The 21,627-nt window shown below is 42.7% G+C and overlaps 1 protein-coding gene across 3 annotated transcripts; it reads right to left on the bottom strand.

The window, feature by feature from the left end:
* Nucleotides 1-217: 217 nt before the first annotated feature.
* On the bottom strand, nucleotides 218-21,004 carry EEF1AKMT1 (EEF1A lysine methyltransferase 1). Of its 3 annotated transcripts, none has more exons than XM_050937334.1 (5): nucleotides 20,884-21,004; nucleotides 11,905-12,063; nucleotides 10,637-10,719; nucleotides 4,613-4,893; nucleotides 218-388 (listed from the first exon to the last, which is right to left on the bottom strand). In XM_050937334.1, the coding sequence occupies exons 2-5, from the start codon at nucleotides 12,058-12,060 to the stop codon at nucleotides 234-236; spliced, it is 675 nt and encodes a 224-aa protein (XP_050793291.1). In that variant the 5' UTR covers nucleotides 12,061-12,063; nucleotides 20,884-21,004; the 3' UTR covers nucleotides 218-233. The 3 variants fall into 3 exon arrangements, with proteins under 3 accessions (XP_050793291.1, XP_050793292.1, XP_050793290.1); XM_050937335.1 differs by lacking the exon at nucleotides 20,884-21,004 and adding an exon at nucleotides 12,284-12,386; XM_050937333.1 differs by lacking the exon at nucleotides 20,884-21,004 and having other exon boundaries at nucleotides 10,637-10,716.
* Between the last annotated feature and the right edge of the window lie 623 nt (nucleotides 21,005-21,627).

Genomic DNA, 21,627 nt, shown 5'->3' with positions numbered 1-21,627 from the left:
CTGTGCCACAAGGGCACTCGCTGTACGTGAAGACAAGCCCTAAGCAGGTACCAAAAGAAATCAGCTACAAATGTTTGCAGATTTAACAGATTAAAGAGTCAGTCATATTGAGATGTCTAAAGCTAGCCCAGAAACCATTACCTGGAGCAACATCTTTAATAAAACAATGAGGACTGCAGACATTGCTGAAAGAAGGAATAAATGGACTTGATTGATATACTGTTGTGCTTATTTTATGTGCACTCTGAACAGCTAGAATCACAGTCTAGTCCAGAATCATAATTCACATAACATCGAAATTCATTGGCTAAGTTTTGCGCATGTTTTGGAGTAAAATTGCACCTCTTCACACCAAGATGCTTCACTGCCTGCTCTTCCATGACTGCACCTGAAGCAGAAAAAAAAATAGGATTTCATGACAAAGAAAGGTAACAGCACATTCTATGCTTTTTTCTTTAAACTGTTCCTCCAGCATCCTCCTATTTTTACTTCCCTTCCACAATCCTCTGTAAAGCTCTGTGGGCTACAGAGAGGGTTGGAGTCCCAAGGGAGGGAGAAGGAAGGAGAGAAAGACGGGAAAAGGTCTGAGAATGGTTTTGGGTGCTTTCTCCGCTGTCCCCTTCCCCTGGGGCTGACTGTTCTCCCCTGGACATGCTCGACTGTAGATCAAGAGCCAAATGAGACTCAGGGTTTGGCTACACTTACAGTTGTACAGCGCAGGGAGTTACAGTTGTCTTCGTACAGCTGTGTAGGGAAAGCGCTGCTGTGTGGCCACATTGACAGCTACCAGCGCTGCAGTGTGGTCACATTTGCAGCGCTGTTGGAGTGGTGCATTGTGGGCAGCTATCCCAGCGTTCAAGTTGCTGCAATGTGCTTTTAAAAAAAGGGGGGTGAGGGGAACGTGGGGGAGAGAGAGAGAGTGGATTTTTGGATCTGTCAGCTCACTGCCTTGCAAGTTCTAAGGACTGGAACATACACATCACCAACCTGCAATCAATTTAAAAGTTTCAAGCCCTTCCCCTACCCCTCTCTTATTCACTAAATGCAAATGATGCACTCCTAAATAGCTTCCAGACCACATAAGCAGCTGCTCAATATGGACTCCCCTTCCCCCTCTGCCATGTGACTTCTCTCTTCAAGCAAACAGCTGTGAACCTTCCAAAGCAATTCCCCTGCCTGCCTCCGCTCGCTCGCTCAAGCAAACAGGAGCTGTGTTTGTTTTTTAGATAAGCAGCTCGGAGTTCAGCCATTCTTCTGGTTTGTTGTGAGCAGGCATTCTGGGATACCTCCTAATACCCTGGAGGCCAATAACAGTGCTTTTGGAGGCCACACTTGATGAGCAGCGCTGCATCACCAGCGCTGCAATTGTTACACCTCAAGCAGACCAGGTGTATAGCCAGCGCTGCAGCCAGGGAGTTGCAGCGCTGGATGTGCCTTGCAGGTGTGGACAGTTACTAAGTTGCAGCGCTGTAAACCCAGCACTAGTGCTGCAACTCTCCAGCGTAGCCAAGCCCACAGACTCGAATTTCACACACTGCTGCCATTTGATGAGTGAGTATGCTCCAGAGTGTCATATTTAAAGCTACCCAGTTCAAAACCAGAGTTGCTCCAGGGAAGTAACACACTAGAACAGAGGCTCCCAAACTTTACTTATTCAAGTATTACCTTCTTAAAAAAACTTGGAGAAGAGCTATGTGGCAGCTTAAACCTCAGCCAGCAGCTGCAGAATTTAGCAACTTGCAAATTCCTAAAGGCAGCAGCATTTTTCACTTATTTTCAATGAGTTCAAATAAATTTAAAATGACTTGTTTGAAAAAAAATCACTCGAGAGTGGTGTTCATGTTAGTGTAACTAAACTTAAACAACCCCCTTAATTACAGTGTGTGTTCCTGTCAGAGAATTCGTATTTGATTAGAACACTATTCTTCTCTTAGATGATCTCAAAGCACTTTAAAAACAACAAGTAAGCTCATAATACCCCTGTGAAGCAGGTATTCTTTTTTAAGGTAGCTAACCTGAGGCACAGAGGGCAAGTGTGTGCTCAACTTCACATGCTTCAGTGACACAAGTGGGAAGAGAACTCAAGAGCCCCAAGTTTCAGTTTCGTGCTCTAAGCCAGGGTTTCTCAAACCTCATTGCACCGTGAGCCCCTTCTGACAACAACAATTATTACATGATCCCATAACAGGGGACTGAAGCCTGAACCCACCCCCCCTGGGTAAAGGGGCCAAAGCCAAACCCCAGTGCCCTGGGCAGGGGGAGGGGAGAGGAAAAGCCAAAGCCCAAGGGCTTCAGCCCCATGCAGGAGGCCTGTAACCTGAGCCCCTCCACCCAGGGCTGAAGTCCTTGGGCTTTGGCCCTGAGTGGTGGGGCTCAGGCTTCGTCCCCAGACCCCAACAAATCTAAGTCAGCTCTGGCGACCCCATTAAAATGGGGTCACCACTTTCTGGTCCTGACCCCCAGTTTGAGAACTGCTGCTCTGAGCACTAGATAAATCGCTCTCTGTAAACAGAACAGACTCTCAATGGTGTTCAGCTCCAGAAATATACAGGGATTCTCAGGCATGGAATAGATTTTCCCTATGTGTAGTAGGGGCATTAGGCATATACAGGCTATAAGACTTGTACAGCTCAGTGATCAGGATTTCCTAAAAACAATGCATTTTGTCCTAATTAGGATACAACTAGAGCTGTACTAAGAAAGGCAATTCCATTTCATGGAGGAGCACAAGTGTATTGTTAGACCCATTTATTGCTAAAGGTAATGTAGAAGGATTCTGCCACTGTTTAAAATCTCAGCCCTCAGGGCAGTTAAAATGTTAGGGAACATACGTGAACAGTTAAAAACCTTACAGCATAGTAACAGTACCTGTTAGTTCTGATTCAGAACAAAACCCAGAATTTTTGAAGTTCTCCATGAAAGGAAATGGTGCCCTCCTCCAGGCCAATCTGCCTGGTGGGCTGCCCCAGTGCCATGGACCCTGAAGACTCTGGAGTCCCTGACTCCAGGGCAGTCTGGCAGGCAGGAGCTCGGCAGGCAAGCCAGAAGTAAACCTGCCTGGCAGCAGGGCCGGCTGTAGGTTTTTTGCTGCCCCAAGCAAAATAAAATTTGGCTGCTCTCACCCCAGCCCTGGGCTCCTCACACCCCTCCCTGCTGCCCCAGCCCTCGGCTCTCCCCCCTCACCTGCACCCCTCAGCACTCCAGGCCTGGGCTCTCACACACCCTGTGCTGCACCAGCTCTGGGCACCCCCCTTCTTCCCGCCCAGTGCCATCCTAGCCCTGAGCTCTGCCCCCTCCACCCACACCCCCTGCCACCCCAGCCCTGGGCTCTTCCCTCCCCTCCCCCACCTGCACCCTCCTTGTGCCCCAGCCCTGGGTCACCGGTGACTTGCTCCCAAGGCGGGTCATTCAGCAGGAATTTTGGATGTGCACAGAACACAGACAGGATTGGTTCCCATATGGTTACAGAACTGCAGTAAAGTGGAACAATTTTCAGCTTGTGTGATTGGAGGATATCTGGATGCATATTATAACACTGTCCTCCATAAATGAGGAAAAGTCAAGGTGCCTTTATTATTCTTTTGTTCCACTCTTTGTTTCTATGGGGAATTTGCCAATGTCTTCCTTTTAAATAACTTAAAAAAAAAAAAAAAGGCTATGGCTGCTGAAAATAGCAATTCCAGTCCTTAAAAACCACTGGGAAGCATTTCTTGCACAATTTTATCTACTCTACAGCAAATTACAGTGGATCAGTATATTTGATTTGGGAGAAATGAAGTAACACCTGCCCAAATTGAGCTTGAGCACTTCTGAATTTTGAGGTGTTCAAATATGGAAGGCAGGTGCTAGATTCCCTTTCTGAATATTAGCTAAATCTAGAAAGGAAAAGTCAGTTTCTGCTTCCATGGCTCAGAAATGGAAATCCTCCTAAGTGCCTGGTACTGTTCTAAAGCTGTCCAGGTCCAGTAAAGCTTCCCCTTCCTTACTTTTCATTTTAAATTCTAGTGGGATCCACGTACCTCCCTTGCTAGGCTTCAGATAGAGAGGGGCACTGTCCATTTAGTCCACTCAATTCCTTCTTTGGGGGTGCAAGTGAGGTCATACCAGTATCCCTAAGCCAGTCTGGGGATGTCTTCTGAAGGGGATATCTGGGCCAAAGCCTTCTACTCCTTGGGCACACTTGTTCCCCATTCACAGTGCCATCCCGTTCTAGCAGTGAGCTCAAGCTGCAGCATGAGGTTTCAGCTACCATACTCCCTCCCCCACTTTCCTGTTGGTAGTGGCTAAGGTAATGCTGGGAAATGTAGTTCTTTCCCTGCTCCAGGGCTGGTTCTACAGGCAGGGAGCTAATCAAGGAACTACAGCTCCAAGGGCCCCCTGTTGGTTCTCAGCTCCCAGGCTCAATCCCTGCTAGCTGCCGCCCCTGCAAATAGGCTGCCCAAAGCAGCTCCTTGCTTTGCTGGTGCCTACAGCCACCCCTGCCTGGCAGACAGGGTTCTGTTGGACCCCTGCCTGGGTTCCACTGGAACGTCACCAAACTAGATAATATAAATATTTAGAGCAACAAGGCTGAGTATATTTTTTCTTCTCTCAAAAGACAGAGATGCTATACCTGTACAGAGCAGAATCTTTCCTTTTGTTAAGTATTTGATTGTCTCTGCTGTTTTTCTGAGACACTCCTCAGACAGATAGGGTGGATCCGCTAATACTATGTCAAAACTGTGTGGTATGAGATTTCCAGGTAAATTCAATGGATTGTTGTAGTCATAGAAGATAAATTCCTCTCCATATACAGAAAATCTTTTGTCATATTCCAGTATACACACTGAAAAATCTTTGTCATCCTGTTCTTTCAGTTTCTGGTAAACACTTGGAGCACTAACACACGCTATTCTGAAAAGAGAAAGAAATAATTCAGAACCTTCTTTTTAAAGGGTAACAGACAAGGATTATATTAGAATTGGGCTCAGACTGTAAGATTTAGATTTCTAACACCCCAAAGTCAGGTCTATTTGCAAAATTAGATCTGGATTTTGACCTCTCTTCGAAGTCCCAAAAGTTCTGGGGTACTTGGATCATGGGTTTTGAATTGGACCTCACTTTTAAGTTATAACCTTTTTGCTTTTACTTGGATTTCTGCTTTTAATACATTCACTATAATTTTGCTCTCAGTATAAAAGCCATAATGATACATTAATTTGAGCAGAATCTGTTGTACCCCTAGCAGAGATCAAGGCCTGCCTCTTTGTATTAAAAATCACAGGATTTACATGCAGACAGTTATGAAGGTTAATAATGAACTACATCATGCTAATGATAATAGAGTACTAGCAGCAGAGATAATCAACAGTATGGCTGCTTGTAGCATCAAGCTGACTAACCTCAGAAAAGTCTATTGAACTATGTGGATTTTCCCATGGTTCTGTTTAAACTCCACAAAGACAAGTACAATGCTACAGCTCTTTTGACAAAGTCAACAAGATGAAACATCAAGAATAAGTTAAAAAGACTGGTCATAAATGGCATCAATTCTGATGTCTATCTCTGTTATTTGAAATAAATATTAGAGAGACTATGCCATGGTTAAATAACCAAAAAATGAGAACACCCTAAGATTTAACATTCTATTTTCTTTCCAATCTATTTTCACAGGAAGAACCTTCTAAAATTAAATCTAGATTGCATTATAGATTTATTCCCAGTTTCTCTGAGTGATCCTTCTATACAAAGTGCCAATTTCATGTACATGCAATCCAAATATAAGAATGTATGTGGCCTCATCCTTCTGCTTTGTTTATTCCCTTTGCTCCTTTGAGCAAACAGGGTATCGTAATTAACAGGGTCCTGAGATTGCAATTAGAGCTGGTCAGGACTTTTTCAATGACGTTTTTTTGAGGTCAGAAAATGGTGATTCAGCAAACTAACTCCACTCTAGAACAGTGTGGTAGTTAGAGCACTCACCTGAGATGTGGGAGACCCAGCTCAAGTCCCTGGTCTGAATCAGGCTAAACAGGGACTTAAACCAGGATCCCTCACATCCCAGGTGAGTGTCCTTGACCACCAGGCTATTCCAGGGGCAAGGGAGTGGCGGGTGTCTGTATGTTTCTGTCAAAAGACCTCAAAAAGGTCTTGGTTTCATCTTGATATAGAATGAGCAAAAAATTTAAATCTCTAAAATTTTCACAGGATGGGAAAACCATTTCCCATCTAGCTCTAACTGCCATACTCCGCCAACACACAAGAACAAAGAGGCAGAGCAATATGAATGTGTATATCTGTGAACAAAACAAACCTGATAGCTCTGGTTTCCTTAAGGCCTATCTGCCTTGACATGTCCTTTAAAATTACAGTAGAACCTTGATTTTATAAAGACCAATCTTACATTCAAAAAACCACTTTTCCCGACAGAAGCGGGGTGGAGCGCGGGGGGGAAAAAAAAAATCACATAATGAAAATTATGTTTATGAAGAACAAGTCAACATCCCTTCACAGTCCAATGCCTTCAGTGCACTGAAAGTCATTTTGCAGTGGTTTGAAGAACAAGAAGAATGTGATGCAGTGCATGATACTGCACTCTACGGGCCATATCTACTGTACTTTTGAAATGTTCCATTTATGAAATTTTTGATTTAATGAACTCTTAAATACCCAATTAGTTCATAAAATACAGGTGCTAGTGTAATTACAGCCCTTTGGTTGAATTTGTTCACAACAGCACATTAACTGGTAGCAGCAACAAGCAAATAATCTGTAAGAATAATATATTTAACCATAACTATAAAAAATACACTTGCCATAAATTTTGGTTTTGAAATATCCAACCCATCAATCAAGATACTGGATAATCAGTTACATTGAAAAGAACATTGTATGGGATACTATCTTCATATTATCTGTATTCAGTTTTGTATACCAAGTATTCTAATGAGCAGAATGATGGAATAAATAGTTCTGACACTCAAATAGGGGTAACATCAGATTTAGACTGTGTAGACTGGAAAAGGTTTCTACAGTTCTAAAAATAACCTTTCTGCGTTTCTTTCTGAATCAGACTGCCAAGTTAATCATCAAAGCTATCTTAAAACCAAAGGAACTGCAATGATTTTTTTTCTTTGCTATTTCATTTAACAAAGTAGTAAGATTTGTGTTCAGTTCACAAGAAACTATCATTAGGAACATGCAGAAAGTCTGCATGAACATCTTACAGCTAGTCACCAATGTTTAACAATTTAAAAAAATTAGGATTTGGAAGCAGATATGTAACAACGAAGCTCAGAACTAGTATTTAGCTTAGCTTAAAAAAAAGCTCTCAGCAGACAGATTAGAAGTACATACACATTCTCAAAACAAATGTAATTACAATAATTAACACAGGTTTAATATATTATAAATATATTATCATATATACTCATTCATTAGCCCGCTCGTTTATAAACCAACCCCCCAAAATGGGTAGGTAAGAACAGCAAAAACTGTATGACCCTTTCATAAGCCGGCCCTATATTTCAGGGGTTGGAAAACTTTGGCTCCTGGTCCGTCAGGGTAAGCTGCTGGTGAGTTGGGATGTTTTGTTTATCTGGAGCTTTCACAGGCACGGAGACCTTCAGCTCCCAGTGGCCGCGGTTTGCTGTTCCCAGCCAATGGGAGTTGCAGGAAGTGCCGCCACTTTCCGCAGCTCCCATTGGCTGGGAATGGCAAACCATGGCTTCACGGAGCTGAGGGGCTCCATGCCTGCAGATGCTCCAAGTAAACAAAATCACAATGTATTAGATATTCAATTCAATGATTCCATAGAGTTTAAAATCGTCAAATTTTGGTGTAGACTCATTTATAAGCTGAATCTCATTCTTTGATGTGTCACTTTTTACCAAACCAAAAATATTCAGCTTATGCACAAGTATATACGGTAGGTATTTAGGCCCTGATTCAGCAAAATGCTTAAATGTATGCTTTAGTACTTTGCTGCACTGGGGACTTAAGCACAACTTATCAAGCCAAGCTTGTTTTAAAGCAATATGCAAACAGAATTGAAAATTTAGGTTTAAAATAATTTTTTTCCAAGAATTTTTGGGAAAAAACAAGATTTCCTGTTATGTTATTTTAATGGACAGAGGGGAACAAGAAAAGGGGAAACTGAGTCACAATTTAAAAAATAAACACAAACAGTACCCCAAAACAAAACATAAAAAAGGACTCTAATCTGTGGCTTTTATTGTGTGAAGAAAGCAATCTGGAGTGAAGCTTCCAGTCTCTCTCCCTACAAACATGCCTAAGGGCAGGTTTACACTAGGAGAGCTACATCTGTGCAGCTGCACCTCTGTAGCGTGTCTGGTGAAGACGCTCTATGCCAAGGGGAGAGATCTCTCCTGTCGCCATAATTACATCACCTCTGTGAGAGGCGGAAGCTATGTAGGCAGAACAGCATCTCCTGCTGAAACAGCACCAGTGTCGACAGTGCTTAGGTTGCTGTAACTTGTGTTGCCCATGGGGGTATCTTTTTCACATCCCTACGTGACACAAGTTAGATCGACTCAAGTGGTCAATGTAGACCTATCCTAAGAGCAGAAGTTTAAAATAATGGACACGCTGACTGGCGTACAGCACCCCCACTCAAGGACCATAAAGCACTTTACAAATATTAAGCTGCAAAACATTCCATGAGGTAGGTATGGTAAGTGTGATCAGCTAGGCTGGTTAATGAGTTGCTCAGTGCCACAGAGAATCAGTCACAGCCAGGATTAAAATCCAGGCCTCCCAACTCCCAGTCCTGTGGTCTAACTACTAAGTGACTGCTAATCATAGTACTGGAAGGGATCTCGAGAGGTCATCTAGTCCAGCCCCCTGCACTCATGGCAGGATTAAGTATTATCTAGACCAATGGTCCCCAATGTGGTGCCCGTGGCTGCCATGGCGCCCGCCGAGGCATTTATGTGTGCCCGCCTAGTGCCCAGCAGGGAGAGAAGCCGCGACCCCGCACCTGCCGTGGACAGAGAACTGCAGGGCTGCAGGCGCCGTTGTTCTCTGTTACCAGCAGGCGCGGGGCCCGCCTAGCGCCCAGCATGGGAGAGAAGCGGCTTCTCTCTGGCTTCTCCGGGCTGCAGGTGCTGGTGTGCTCTGTCCCTGGCAGGTGCCAGGCGTGGTTTCTCTCTGGCTTCGAAGCCAGAGAGAAGCCGCGGACCCGCGCCTGCCAGGGACGGAGAACTCCAGGGCTGCAGGCACCGGTGTTCTCGGTCCCTGGCAGGCACAGGGCCACGGCTTAAGCCGGAGAGAAACCGCAGCCCCACTCCTGCCGGGGACAGAGAACTCCAGGGCTGCAGGCTTCATTCTATATTAAAGTACGAATAATAAATATATTTGGACCAGCAGTTCAACAATATTTTACTTTTTTTAAATAAATAAGATGAAAACTGTTTATGATATTTATTTTGTAAAAACTCCTTAATTTTTCTTACAGGTAGATAAAAAAGAGCAAATTCACATGGTAAGGTGAAAGAGTCATTGCTGAATAATTAAATTAATACCTTTTACATGTAAAATTACCCTTTTTATCTTATGTAATATTAAATATGATGGTCATAGGTCTCACCCTCACTCTGAACTTTAGGGTACAGATGTGGGGACCTGCATGGACACTTCTAAGCTTAATTACCAGCTTAGATCTGGTCTCGCTGCCACCATCCGGAATTTTTGAGTACCTGGATCACTCCCTTTCCCCCTAAAACCTTCCCCTTCCTGGGTAGCCTTGAGAGATTCCTCCACTAATTCCCTGGTGAGTCCAGATCCAATTTCCTTGGATCTCAAAAACAAAGAAGAATTTCTCCTTCCCCCTCCCTTTTCCCCCCCATCAATCCCTAGTGAGTCCAATTCCCTTGGATCTAAAAAAACAGGGAAAAAATCATTTGGGTTCTTAAAAAGAAGGCTTTTAATTAAAGAAAAGAAAGGTAAAAGAAAGAAAAAAAAACCTCTGGGGGACAGCATATCAGCTAATCTCACAGACAATAGATTGAAAACACAGGATGTTCCCCTGGGCAAAAATCTTCACACACACAAGAATACCCAATTTGATAATTCCCTTAATGGCACCAAGACAAGTCACAAAAGAAAATAAACATAAACGTATTTATTCCTTTCTAAAACTTACTACTCTGATAAGAGGCTGGTTCCTTGATCTTTTTCACTGGGCTGAAACTGAAACTGACTAAACAAAGGAAACTTCCCTCCTTCCTTTTGAAACATCTTGTTCCCCCATTGGTTCCTCTGGTCAGGTGTCAGCTAGGCTAGGTGAAGTTCTTAACCCTTTACAAGTAAAAGAGACATTAACCTTTAACTATCTGTTTATGACGATGTTTTTCATATTATTTAATGTACAAATACAAAATAAGCCTTGAAAATTGTTGGTGCTCGCCACACTCTTCCGAAAACATGAATGTGCTACTGGCCACAAAAAGGTTGGGGACCACAGATCTAGCCCGTCTCTGACAGGTGTGTGTCTAATCTGGATTTCTATTTCTTACTACCAAAATTCTGATTTTTCTGTACTATCTACAGAAACATGACTGAAAGTAGCCTACCTATAACACTTTAAGTAAGAAGAAACACAAAATATTTAATTTATAAAATAATTAATAAAACCTACCTGCCACCTCTTCCAGCTGCCAGAATAGCTTCATTAGCCAGGCACAATGCAGTTTCATCATCATACCAAAACTGGCTCAACTGCTGGGGAAAATCATGCACAAACAATTACTGACAGCATCGGTCTTTGTGACTGGGCAGTATATGACACTTTTTGTTAACCAATATCAGCCCCATTCTAGGAAAACCAAAATCTACAGCTTTTTTGTATCATAAATTGCAATCCTGCACCTCTGAACAACTCTTAATAACTGAACTGGAAAATGGATTTATTTACTGACAGTTTTGTTATTTCTTCTATAAACTAGTATTTCAAGCCGATAAATAGTAGCTACTTCACACTTACATGTTGCCAGAGTTTTATAAAAATCGATTACTATTTCAACAAAACCAAGCTATACCAGACTATTTAGATCATTCCTTTATTTAGTACCTTCGCCCTGTTACCAATGCTGATCAAAATCCAAAGATATTGAGTGTGCAGATATTTTAACTTCCGGTCTTTAAGTAGTTAAAAATTATGTTATTAAGAAGTAATTCATTTATTTTGAGGTTGGGAACAGTTTAGGCCAGCTCAAGATTGTGAAAGGCAAAGAGATAGCCAGAGTGGAGAGATGGGAAAAGTCAAGAAAGTGGTAGCAGTGAAGAAAAGGAAAGATGAGATAGCAGAGGGTAGAAAGGAGAAAGTCAGGGACGACAGCAATCAGAAAAAAAAGGGGTGGGAGGGATAGGAAAAGGAGAGCCAGAAAACCTCATGGCCAGAATCATCAGTCACAGGTAAGAAGGGACAAGTCACTTGTTCAAATAAGATAGGTAAAACACAGAGAGGCATGATGAGAGAAGAGAGGAAAGAGTGTGCTATTTCCACATTATTACAATGTCGCAATTGCATTGCTTTCACACACACACCAAAGGAAAAATCTATACTTCCTCCACCCTCCCAGTCTGGAACTAAAATTTCTAGAGAGGGCAGCTATTTATCTTGGCATCTTTTCTCCCTTCCTCCTCCAGGTCAATTTCAATTAGTGCCAGACAGAACAAAACAAACAAACAAGCAAACAAAAAATACCACATTCAGCTTCAATAACAAGTCAAGGAGACTGACTTTTATAATGTGGAAACAGCTCCATTAGATTCCCCCACTCTTGAAAATGCCCTTTTTCATTCCCCCTTCCTCTTCACTTTCCAAAAGAAGCCTCACATTTCTGCTCCTCTGTAACTGGGCACTACAAGTAATTGAATTGCAGTCTCTGAAGTTTAGTTTCTTACCCAGTCCTCCTCTATTGAGCCAATGGAATACTGTTTAAACCCTTGGGAGATCTTTGTGCCCTCTCTCTGTTGCTGATCTCTACAGAACTCCTGCAGGGCAGCCAGCGTATGGGATGAAAGCTGAGGGATGTCGTCATCATCATCATCACCACCCATTCTCTAGATGTTAAGAAGAAGTGTTTAAACTCAGCTTTTCTCAACAGCAGCATTCAGTAAAGACAAGCTCATTTGAGATAAAACAACAAACAGTGAAACACCTACTAACCAGAAAACTAAACTTCCTGAAGCCAGGAGCCAACAAAATAAAGCACATTCTCTCTTGCAGTGTAAGATGGAGGTTGGATTGGGTGGGTAATATTAAAATGTATCCAACACCTACCAGCCAGAGGCAGATATGAATTAGTCTGTCTCCAAGCAGAGTCCAGGGTGGAGTCCCAGAACCATTCCCTTTCTACACAGCTGAGGGCTGACTGATTTTACTGGTGTGGTGTTCTTCCAGGACCACTCACCATTTTTTTCCTATCAGCCTCTAGCTAATTAGGCCTTTTGTGTACTTTTCAAGTCCTGTAGAATTCTGCTCCTGCCTTTCCACCTAAAAAGTGTGACGTAATTAGTGCTAAATAATTAGCAAGAACTAGAACACATTTCTATGGTCAGCTCACCAATATAAAGCATGTTCTCCTCTGTTAACTTGTTGGAACAGGCGCATGGTTATTAATTAGGAGAAAAATGATCAGTTGCCTGCAGGAATAATAACTGACACGAAAGATCTGCATTACCAGGAGTAAAAGGGGGTGCGGAAAGCAAACTCCCATCTGTTTTTATCATTTTCTTAATGAAAAATCAGGCATTTAACATACCACATTACATGGGATTTCTTTCAGTGTTAATACGCTAACCACAGAAAGCAGCCATCCAGTACAGAGATAATGCTACAAACTCTTATTAAGAACATATTGTAAAATGACCATATTATGCAGATTTTTAAATATCCTTTTCAATAAAAAGTGTATTAAAATGTATACATTGAATTTATTAATTATAAGCCCTTTACAAATTTAGGGCCTGAATCTGTTGCCCTACACCTTGTGTAGTCATTTCCAGCAGCGAAATCTGAGTGTAAAATGCTACCAGATCAGAATGGTAGCATTTAACCCCATTAAACAGACCAAATAAAATTAATAGGTCCTAAGTATAAAATGAAAATGTCAACAAACTCTTTGGAAGTACTACTGGCCACTTCGATGTTACCAAACTAAGCACAAAACTGCACAGCAGTCAGTTTGATAAGTGATGCTCTGGAGTCATCAAGAACTTGTGTCACGGGATCAATATTGCCCTCACTCACTCTAATATCACTTTATACAAAGATGTCCCTAAATGCTAGAAAGTCCTCCATAAGCAAAAATAAAGCAGATGGGAGGCTCATGAAGACATCCCTCCCAAATGCCACTGCATGACTAGGAATTTGTATATTTACATATATGAATGGGGGCCACAGCTGGATGAACAGGCACACTGTACGTCAATTGAGAAGTTCTGGCATTTTTATAAATGACATCTGAACCCGTCAACTGAGTTATATCATCTTGTACCACTTCCTTTACCTCCAGTCTTTACCCTCTGCATAACTAAAAGGCATTTGTAAAGCAGCAAAGAGTCCTGTGGCACCTTATAGACTAATAGATATAATTTACCTCGATTTCAGTAAGGCGTTTGACACGGTTCCACATGGGGAACTGTTAGTTAAATTGGAAAAGATGAGGATGAATATGAAAGTTGTAAGGTGGATAAGGAACTGGTTAAAGGGGAGACTCCAGCGGGTCGTATTGAAGGGTGAACTGTCAGGCTGGAAGGAGGTCACTAGTGGAGTCCCTCAAGGATTGGTTTTGAGACCGATCTTATTTAACCTTTTTATTACTGACCTTGGCACAAAGAGCGGGAATGTGCTAATAAAGTTTGCGGATCACACAAAGCTGGGGGGTATTGCTAACACAGAGAAGGACAGGGATACTATTCAGGAAGATCTGGACCACCTTGTAAACTGGAGTAATAGTAATAGGATGAAATACAATAGTGAAAAGTGCAAGGTCATGCACTTAGGGATTAATAATAAGAATTTTAGATATACGTTGGGGACGCATCAGTTGGAAGCGACAGAGGAGGAGAAGGACCTTGGGGTATTGGTTGATAGCAGGATGACTATGAGCCGCCAATGCGATACAGCTGTTAAAAAAGCAAATGCAATTTTAAGATGCATCAGGCGAGGTATTTCCAGCAAGGATAAGGAGGTGTTAGTACCGTTATATAAAGCGCTGGTGAGACCCCATCTGGAATATTGTGTGCAGTTTTGGTGTCCCATGTTCAAGAAGGATGAATTCAAACTGGAACAGGTCCAGAGACAGGCTACTAGGATGATCCGAGGAATGGAAAACCTGCCTTATGAAAGCAGACTCAAAGAGCTTGGCTTGTTTAGCCTGGCCAAAAGAAGGCTGCGGGGGGATATGCTTGCTCTATATAAATATATCAGGGGGGTTAATGTTAGGGAGGGAGAGGAATTATTTAAGTTTAGTACTAATGTAGGCACGAGGACGAATGGGTACAAACTGGATATAAGGAAGTTTAGACTTGAAATTAGATGAAGGTTTCTAACCATTAGGGGAGTGAAGTTCTGGAACAGCCTTCCGAGGGAAGTAGTGGGGGCAAAAGACTTACCTGGCTTTAAGACTAAGCTTGATAAGTATATGGAGGGGATGTTATGATAGGATAGTTTAATTTTGGCAATTGATCTTGGATTATCACCAGATAAGTCTGCTCAATGGTCTGCGGGGAGATGTTGGATGGGATGGGAACTGAGTTACTGCAGAGAATTCCTTCTTGGGTGCTGGCTGGTGAGTCTTGCCCACATGCTCAGGGTTTAGCTGATCGCCATATTTGGGGTCGGGAAGGAATTTTCCTCCAGGGCGGATTGGCAGGGGCCCTGGAGGTTTTTCGCCTTCCCCTGCAGCGTGGGGCATGGGTCGCTTGCTGGTGGATTCTCTGCAGCTTGAGGTCTTCAAACCAATTTTGAGGATTTCAATAACTCAGTCCTGGGTTAGGGGTTGTTATAAAAGTGGATGGGTAGGGTTCTGTGGCCTGCCTTGTGCAGGAGGTCAGACTAGATGATCATATTGGTCCCTTCTGACCTATGAGTCTATGAGTCTAACAGACGTATTGGAGCATGAGCTTTCATGGGTGAATACCCACTTCGTCGGACGCATTTATTACAGCTTCCCCACCATTATTTTTAGAAATGGTGGTGTTTAGGTAATACAAACATTGATAACACTACCATGCTTCCCTTGGACAAAATGCAGCAAACTCGGTACCTTGTTGGAGATGATGAAAGTAATGATGTGAGAAAGGAAGAGATCCTGCTGTGTGCTGCAGAACCTGTCTTTCTCTTCTTAATATTGGGAAGCATGACTGGCCAAATTGCAGTTATCTGGGGCACAGGTAAATTAAGCATTAAGCATTAATATGCTTAATTAATGTCTATCCAACCAAAACAACCTGAGAGAAACATACTCCTGTACTTTGGTGCTCTGTAAGCAGTATGTGTATTAAAATATTATTTCTTTACCTTATATAGATAGCACTGTTGTGCCTACTCCAAAAGATATACAATTCCCCAATACCTTAATGCCCGTTTTGGATTGGAGTGGATTTTTTGGTTGAAAATCTTAAATCCTGAGATGCATTTTTATTTTAGCGTCATAGAATTATTTTAAACATATATAATGATGTTTCATACTAAAACATGGTTGAACAAACTGGCAGGCTCAAAGTGGGACTCTGGCCATTGATACTTCTGTTTGAAGGTAATCTCTTGCAAATCTGTTTATGTTCTTTTCTCTGCCAAATGCTACACTGAGTGGACAAGTCTCTTCCTTCATAGATGTGATCAGTGTCTCTTCTGTAACATGTTATAGATATTATTCACACAACATGGTAAGTAGGTAGGTTTACAAAGACAGCCCTTGCTGAAAGCGGAAGATTGTGTAATTGTGATGAACAGGGTATTGAGGGAACTGGTAGATTCTCCATTTCCTGATGTCTTCAGATCAAAACTGGTTGCCTTTCTGGAAGTTATGCTTTAGCCAAAGACAAGTTATGCATTACTCAAGCACATACAGGGGTAACTGGATGACATTTTATGGCCTGTGATATACAGAAGGTCACACTTGATGATTTAGTGGTCCCTTCTGTCCTTAAACTCTATGAATTTGGTGGAAGAACCATAACATTTTTTGTGACAGTTAAACACAATCATTCTCTCACTGGAAACAGTGCCATCTGGTGGAGTAATAGGTCAAATAGAAATCTGATAATTACTAGGAAGAAGTGATAAAGTTTATTCTTTCAAGAAATGTGTTTCCCCTACTTCTGATCAAAGGATTCAACAAAATAATGAAATACTAATATTTAATATTAAAGAACACAATAGTATACGTAATCTGAATGTAATACAAGACTATAAATTGAGGAATATAGCCTCTTCTCCACACAGAAATGTTCGTGGAAGTTGTGCAAAAGCATCAATGGAAACTATCCTTTAACTCAGAAATATGTTTATATATTATCTAAAAATTAGGGCTGTCAATTAATTGCAGTTAACTCATACGATTAACTCAAAACATTTATTGTGATTAACTGCAATTTTAATCACATTAATAATAATATAATAATTGGAGATATACCCATCTCTTAGAACTGGAAGGGACCTTGAAAGGTCATTGAGTCCAGCCCCCTGCCTTCACTAGCAGGACCAAGTACTGATTTTTGCCCCAGATCCCTAAGTGGCCCCTCAAGGATTGAACTCACAACCCTGAGTTTAGCAGGTCAATGCTCAAACCACTGAGCTATCCTTCCCCTGCTCCCCATTGTTAAACAACAGAATACCAATTGAAATTTATTAAATATTTTGATTGCTTTTCTACATTTTCAAATATATTGATTTCAATTACAGCACAGAATACAAAGTGTACACTGTTCACATTACAAATATTTGCACTGTAAAAATGATAAAATAGTATTTTTCAATTCACCTCATATAAGTACTGTAGTGCAATCTCTTTATCATGAAAGTGTAGCTTACAAATGTAGATTTTTTTTGTTACATAACTGTACTCAAAAACAAAACAATGCAAAACTTCAGCACCTACAAGTCCACTCAGTCCTACTTCTTGTTCAGCCAATTGCTAACACAAACAAGTTTGTTTACATTTAAGGGAGATAGTGCTGCCCTCTTATTTACAATGTCACCAGAAAGTGAGAAGAGACATTTGCATGGCACTTTTGTAGCTCATATTGCAAGGTATTTACATGCCAGACATGCTAAACATTCATATGCACCTTCATGCTTCGGCCACCGTTCCAGAGGACATGCTCCCATGCTGATGACACTCATTAAAAAAAAAAAAAAAAAGCAATAATTATATTTGTGACTGAACTGGTTGGGGAAGAATTGTATGTACCCCGCTCTATTTTACCTGCATTTTGCCATATATTTCATGTTATAGCAGTCTTAGATGATGACACAGCACAGGTTGTTCACTTTAAGAACACTGTCACTGCAGATTTCACAAAACGCAAAGAAAGTACCAATGTGAGATTTCTAAAGATAGCTACAGCACTCAGTCCGAGGTTTAAGAATCTGAAGTATCTTCCAAAATCTGAGAGAGACAAGGTGTGCAGCAAGCTTTCAGAAGTCTTAAAAAAGCAACACTACAATGGGGAAACTACAGAACCCAAACCACCAAAGAGGAAAATCAGCCTCCTGCTGGTGGAATCTGACTCAGATGATGAAAATGAACATGTGTTAGTCCACACTGCTTTGGATTGTCATCAGCATGGACGCACGTCCTCTGGAATGGTGGTTGAGGCATGAACGGATATAAGACTCTTTAGTGCATCTGGCACAAAAATATCTTGTGAGACGTGCTACAACAGTGCCACAAGAACACCTGTTCTCACTTTCGGGTGGCATTGTGAACAAGAAGTGGGCAGCATTATCGCCTGCAAATGTAAACAAACTTGTTTGTCTGAGCGACTGCTTGAACAAGAAATAGGACTGAGCGGACTTGTAGGCTCTAGTTTAATATTGTTTTATTTTTGAATGCAGGGTTTGTTTGTTTTTTTACATAATTCTACATTTCTAAATTCAACTTTCATGATAAAGAGATTGCACTACAATACTTGTATTAGGTGAATAGAAAAATACTATTTCTTTTGTTTTTACAGTGCAAATATTTGTAATAAAAAATATAAAGTGAGCACTGTACACTTTGCATTCTGCGTTTAAACTGAAATCAATATCTGAAAATGTAGAAAACATCTAAAATATTTAAATAAATGGTATTCTATTATTAACAGTGCAATTAATTAATCATGCAATTAATTTTTTATTGTGATTAATCGCGTGATTAATTTTTTTAATCGCTTGAGTCCTACAAAATGTATAATTGCTTTATGATAATTAGCCATAAATATAGATGTTCTTAAACAAAGATCTACCCTTTTCTTTTCCACCTTTAATTCTCAATATCCTAGTTACAACTATGTTCACCTCCCATAATTCTTTGCCCAGGCTTCTTTCTCTTTGCAGCGCTCTGATCAAAACATGAATTCTAAACTTGATTTGCTAAAATTGCACATGCCATCTGACCACTTGCTAAGAGGTTATATTTAACATGGAATGTTCCTTAACCCACCACTGTGAGATGATCAGTTGAACAGTGCTCATTGGGAATGTTTAGTCTGTCACTCCACAGACTCAATGGAAGTGTTTGTCTCTATAGATCAGATCCCTGACTGAACACACAGGCCTTTTCAGAATATGATGTAGTAGTTAATTTGGTTTTCAGACTGGTTTGGCAGAAAGGGGACATATTATCAATTTGAATGTAGAAATAAGTTCAAAAACTGGGTTCCAAAAACTGGCTTTTTTATGTCCTCTCTTCTCCACCCCATCAAAAAAGATTCAGTTTTACAGGCCTAAAGGCTAAACCCTAGAGTGTAAAGATGCCTGGCTCACTGCTTTCACACAAGCAGAAAATTCTGCAGTCAAGCTACCCAACACAAATACATCTTTTTAAGACTAATTTTGTTCTTAGTAGTCTGTTAAACTGCCTAGCATAAACAACTATAAAATTATTACTAACAAACTGCAAGTCCACAAAGCTACTATTGCTATTGGCTCTGAATTTGACCAGTTCTATCTAGAGCAAATCACTCTGAAACCCAGATCAGAGTCAGGATAAAAATGACATAATTGCAGATCAATGGTTCTCAGCCAGGGTTACACGTACCCCTGGGGGTATACAAAGATCTTCCAGGGGGTAACTCAACTCATCTAGATCAGTGTTTCTCAAACTGGGGGTTTGCAGACCCTAGAGGGATCACAGGATGGGGTCACTGCATCACAAGTGCAGAGCCAGCATTAGGGAGAGGCAAGCAGGACAACTGCCCAGGGCCCCATGCCAGAGGGGGCCCTGTAAAGCTAAATTACATGCTTCAGCCCTGCTGCTGGGACTCGCTCAGGCTTCAGATAAGGCTCACAAGTGAAAAACAGGCTCAAGTATCACACTGAAACGTACATACAATATTTATATTCCAATCCATTTATTTTATAATTATAGGGTAAGAAACAGAAAGTAAGCAATTTTTCAGTAATAACGTGCTGTGACACTTGTATTTTTATGACTGATTTTGCAAATAAGTAGTTTTTAAATGAGGTGACGTGTAGAGTATACAAGACAAATCAGACTCCTGAAAGGGCTACAGTAGTCTGGAAAGGTTGAAAACCACAGCCCTAAATACCCTGATGCTAGTATAAGTTGCCAGTACTTGGAGTGGCCAACAAGACCGCGTACTAGGCCTGTGTTTCTCCAGTAAGCGAGTCAACACTGGAGACAAAAACTGCATTTTCCATCTTTGCTGTTTTTTTCCTCTGCTCTCTTGTATTTGTCTTGTTTTTTCTTCTAGAAAACTGGATTGGATTTTAACACCACCACCACCACCAGCAGCTCATCTCAACTAACACGGGAGCTTTTCCTTCTACAGACTCTCTATAGCTAACACAGAAGTGAACAAAGGATGTTGTTAAAAAGAAAGCCTTATTTAAATACTTTAAATTTCAAATGCTGAATTTTCTCCCCGTTCATTTCCTGCACCTTTATTGAAAACTTAAAGAGGATTTATAATGTTTGCCAATTGCCATGGTATTAAACAGCCTGAGGTCTGTGTACCGAACCCCGAACCTTCTTTAACACTGAGTCTGATGCTGGACGGTGACATTTTAGGCCCATATAATCCATCAAAATTAACACAACAGAATTCCAAAGCCCCCCCTCCCCCAAGTCAACACCTCCACTGAAACCACCCCTCCCCCAACCCCACCCCAACGCTACCCCCAAAAACCACCCCTCCCCCAACCCAACCCCAACGCTACCCCCAAAAACCACCCCTCCCCCAACCCCACCCCAACGCTACCCCCCAAAACCACCCCTCCCCCAACCCCACCCCAACGCTACCCCCCAAAACCACCCCTCCCCCAACCCAACCCCAACGCTACTCCCCAAAACCACCCCTCCCCCAACCCAACCCCACCCCAACGCTACCCCCAAAAACCACCCCTCCCCCAACCCAACCCCAACGCTACCCCCAAAAACCACCCCTCCCCCAACCCAACCCCAACGCTACCCCCAAAAACCACCCCTCCCCCAACCCAACCCCACCCCAACGCTACCCCCAAAAACCACCCCTCCCCCAACCCAACCCCGACGCTACCCCCAAAAACCACCCCTCCCCCAACCCAACCCCACCCCAACGCTACCCCCAAAAACCACCCCTCCCCCAACCCAACCCTAGTGCTACGCCGCCCCCCCGAGCCTTCATTCAATCGGCCCCGAGGCGAAGCGGCCTCATCACCTCACTCACCGCGGACACGGATCGCTCCGCGCGCGGGCCCGACACCAGAAACTGATGGTTACGCGAGCGACCGCGCACACTCCCAATCTACGTGCACGACCCTGCCAGTGGGGGCGCGCACGAGATGCCGGCTGCGCTCGGTCCTGGTGAGTCTGGCGACCCATCGCCCCGCCCCCTGGGCGCGTCACCGTGGGCGGGTTCCGCCCTGTGGCTGAGAGCTGGATGGTGCTCTCGCCTCGTGCGGGGCCGCGCGCTGTTCCGGGGCGCTCCCCTGGCGCTGCTTAGTGCCGCCCTAGCGCGGTAGCTGCAGCGCTGCGGGGCGGTGCCTGGCCGAGCTCTGGACGTCCCGCTCACTGCTTCGGCCACGTGCATGGCCCAGGGCACCTTTAGCCCCGCACGCTGCCTTGGCCAGGGCTGCCTACGCGCCCCGGGGCCGGCCCAGCTGCAGCCACTGCTCCAGCCTGGCGGATCCTGCTCTCCGTGCTGAACCAGGAGTCTGCTCCTGCGGCAGCCCTGCCTGGCCCCACCTGCTACCCCAGGAGTTGGATTGTTTTAGTTTTGACTTTGGGCCTCTTTGAGTCGCATGCTCTTGCTCTCTGGCTTTTACTTACATCTTCTCTGCTAAAGGTTGGTCTCACAGTGCTATCAGGGTGCTTGTCTTCAGCAGAGGTCAAAAGGAAGCTCTGGGGTGAATTATAGGCCAGCCTAACTTCAATACCCCCCAAAATACTTTGTAAAATACAAATTATTAAA

This window comes from Gopherus flavomarginatus, chromosome 1 (genome assembly GCF_025201925.1).
Source record: "Gopherus flavomarginatus isolate rGopFla2 chromosome 1, rGopFla2.mat.asm, whole genome shotgun sequence".
Taxonomy (NCBI): Eukaryota; Metazoa; Chordata; order Testudines; family Testudinidae; genus Gopherus; species Gopherus flavomarginatus.
This window is presented reverse-complemented; position numbering and strand designations above follow the sequence as displayed.